General features: G+C 66.0%; 1 protein-coding gene across 1 annotated transcript in view; it reads left to right on the top strand.

Moving 5' to 3' along the window:
- The window catches only part of LOC103619672 (putative gonadotropin-releasing hormone II receptor), a gene marked incomplete at its 5' end in the record, with an annotated part of 1487 nt that continues 327 nt past the window's right edge, over window positions 1-1160 (top strand). Inside the window, 3 exons of the mRNA XM_017736938.1 lie at window positions 1-102; window positions 506-710; window positions 854-1160. The exon at window positions 854-1160 is cut by the window's right edge and continues 327 nt beyond it. Coding sequence (XP_017592427.1) covers window positions 1-102; window positions 506-710; window positions 854-1160 — 614 coding nt within the window. The remainder of the gene's footprint in view (window positions 103-505; window positions 711-853) is intronic.

Consider the following 1160-nt stretch of genomic DNA (forward strand, 5'->3'; position numbering starts at 1 on the left):
GCCGCCATCCTGCACCCGCTAGCCATCGCCCGCGCCCGCGCCCGCAACCGCGCCATGCTGCACGTGGCCTGGATCCTCAGCGCGGGGCTGGCAGTGCCACAGGTACCGACCCCGGGAGCCCCTCCGGCCCCTGCCCGTGACAGACCCCACCTAGCCCGGTGTCTGGTGACACTGTCCGGGCTCACCGCCAGGGCTGGTGCCACTGTGTGACCTGCAGGGTGGGGACAGAGAGGGGCTGGAGAGCCCTGTGGGATGGGCATGGAGTGGTGGTGATAGAGTGGCTGTGGCAGTGATCCCCCTTCATCCGGTTCTGCCCAGTGCCTGGGGTGCCCCCCAGGCCCCTGTCAGTGGGGAGCAGAGCCAGTGCAGGGGTGATAACAGGTCCTACCCCACAGGCTGGGTCTGTCCCTATGGGTCTAGGGGGTCCCTGCTTTGGCCTCCAATGCCCTCCCTGCCTCAGGAGGCACAAATCCCCATCACCCCATCCCACCTCTCTTGTCTCCAGCTGTTCCTGTTCCACACCATCACCCTGCGCCCCCCGCACAACTTCACCCAGTGCACCACACGCGGCAGCTTCCCTCGGCCCTGGCACGAGACCCTCTACAACATGGTAGGCTTTGCCTGCCTCTTCCTGCTACCATTGCTCATCATGGTCTGCTGCTACACCCGCATCCTGCTGGAGATCTCCCGCCGGATGGGCTCCAGCCTCTGTGAGTGCCAGGCACCATGGGACACAGCCCCATGCCCGGGGGAAGTCCTGTCTGGAGCTCCTATAGGGACCCCCCAGCTTTCCCCCAGGGCATGGGGTCCCTGTCCCAGCCCCCCTTTCCCCTCACGGGCTGTGCCCCTCCAGTCTCCTCACAGGACGCGTCACTGCGGTGCTCCAGGAACAACATCCCACGAGCCCGGCTGCGGATGCTGCGGATGAGCCTGGTCATCGTCTCCTCCTTCATCCTTTGCTGGACCCCCTACTACCTGCTGGGGCTCTGGCACTGGTTCTGTCCCCGCGCCATGGAGAAGAGGGTCTCGCCAGCCCTCACCCACATTCTCTTCATCTTTGGCCTCTTCAATGCGTGCCTGGACCCCATCACCTACGGGCTCTTCACCATCCCCCTCCGGGGGGGCTGGGGTTGCCCATGCAGGCACGGCCCCCCGGCCCA

The sequence above is a fragment of the Corvus brachyrhynchos genome, unplaced genomic scaffold, assembly GCF_000691975.1.
Source record: "Corvus brachyrhynchos isolate BGI_N302 unplaced genomic scaffold, ASM69197v1 scaffold200, whole genome shotgun sequence".
NCBI lineage: Eukaryota > Metazoa > Chordata > Aves > Passeriformes > Corvidae > Corvus > Corvus brachyrhynchos.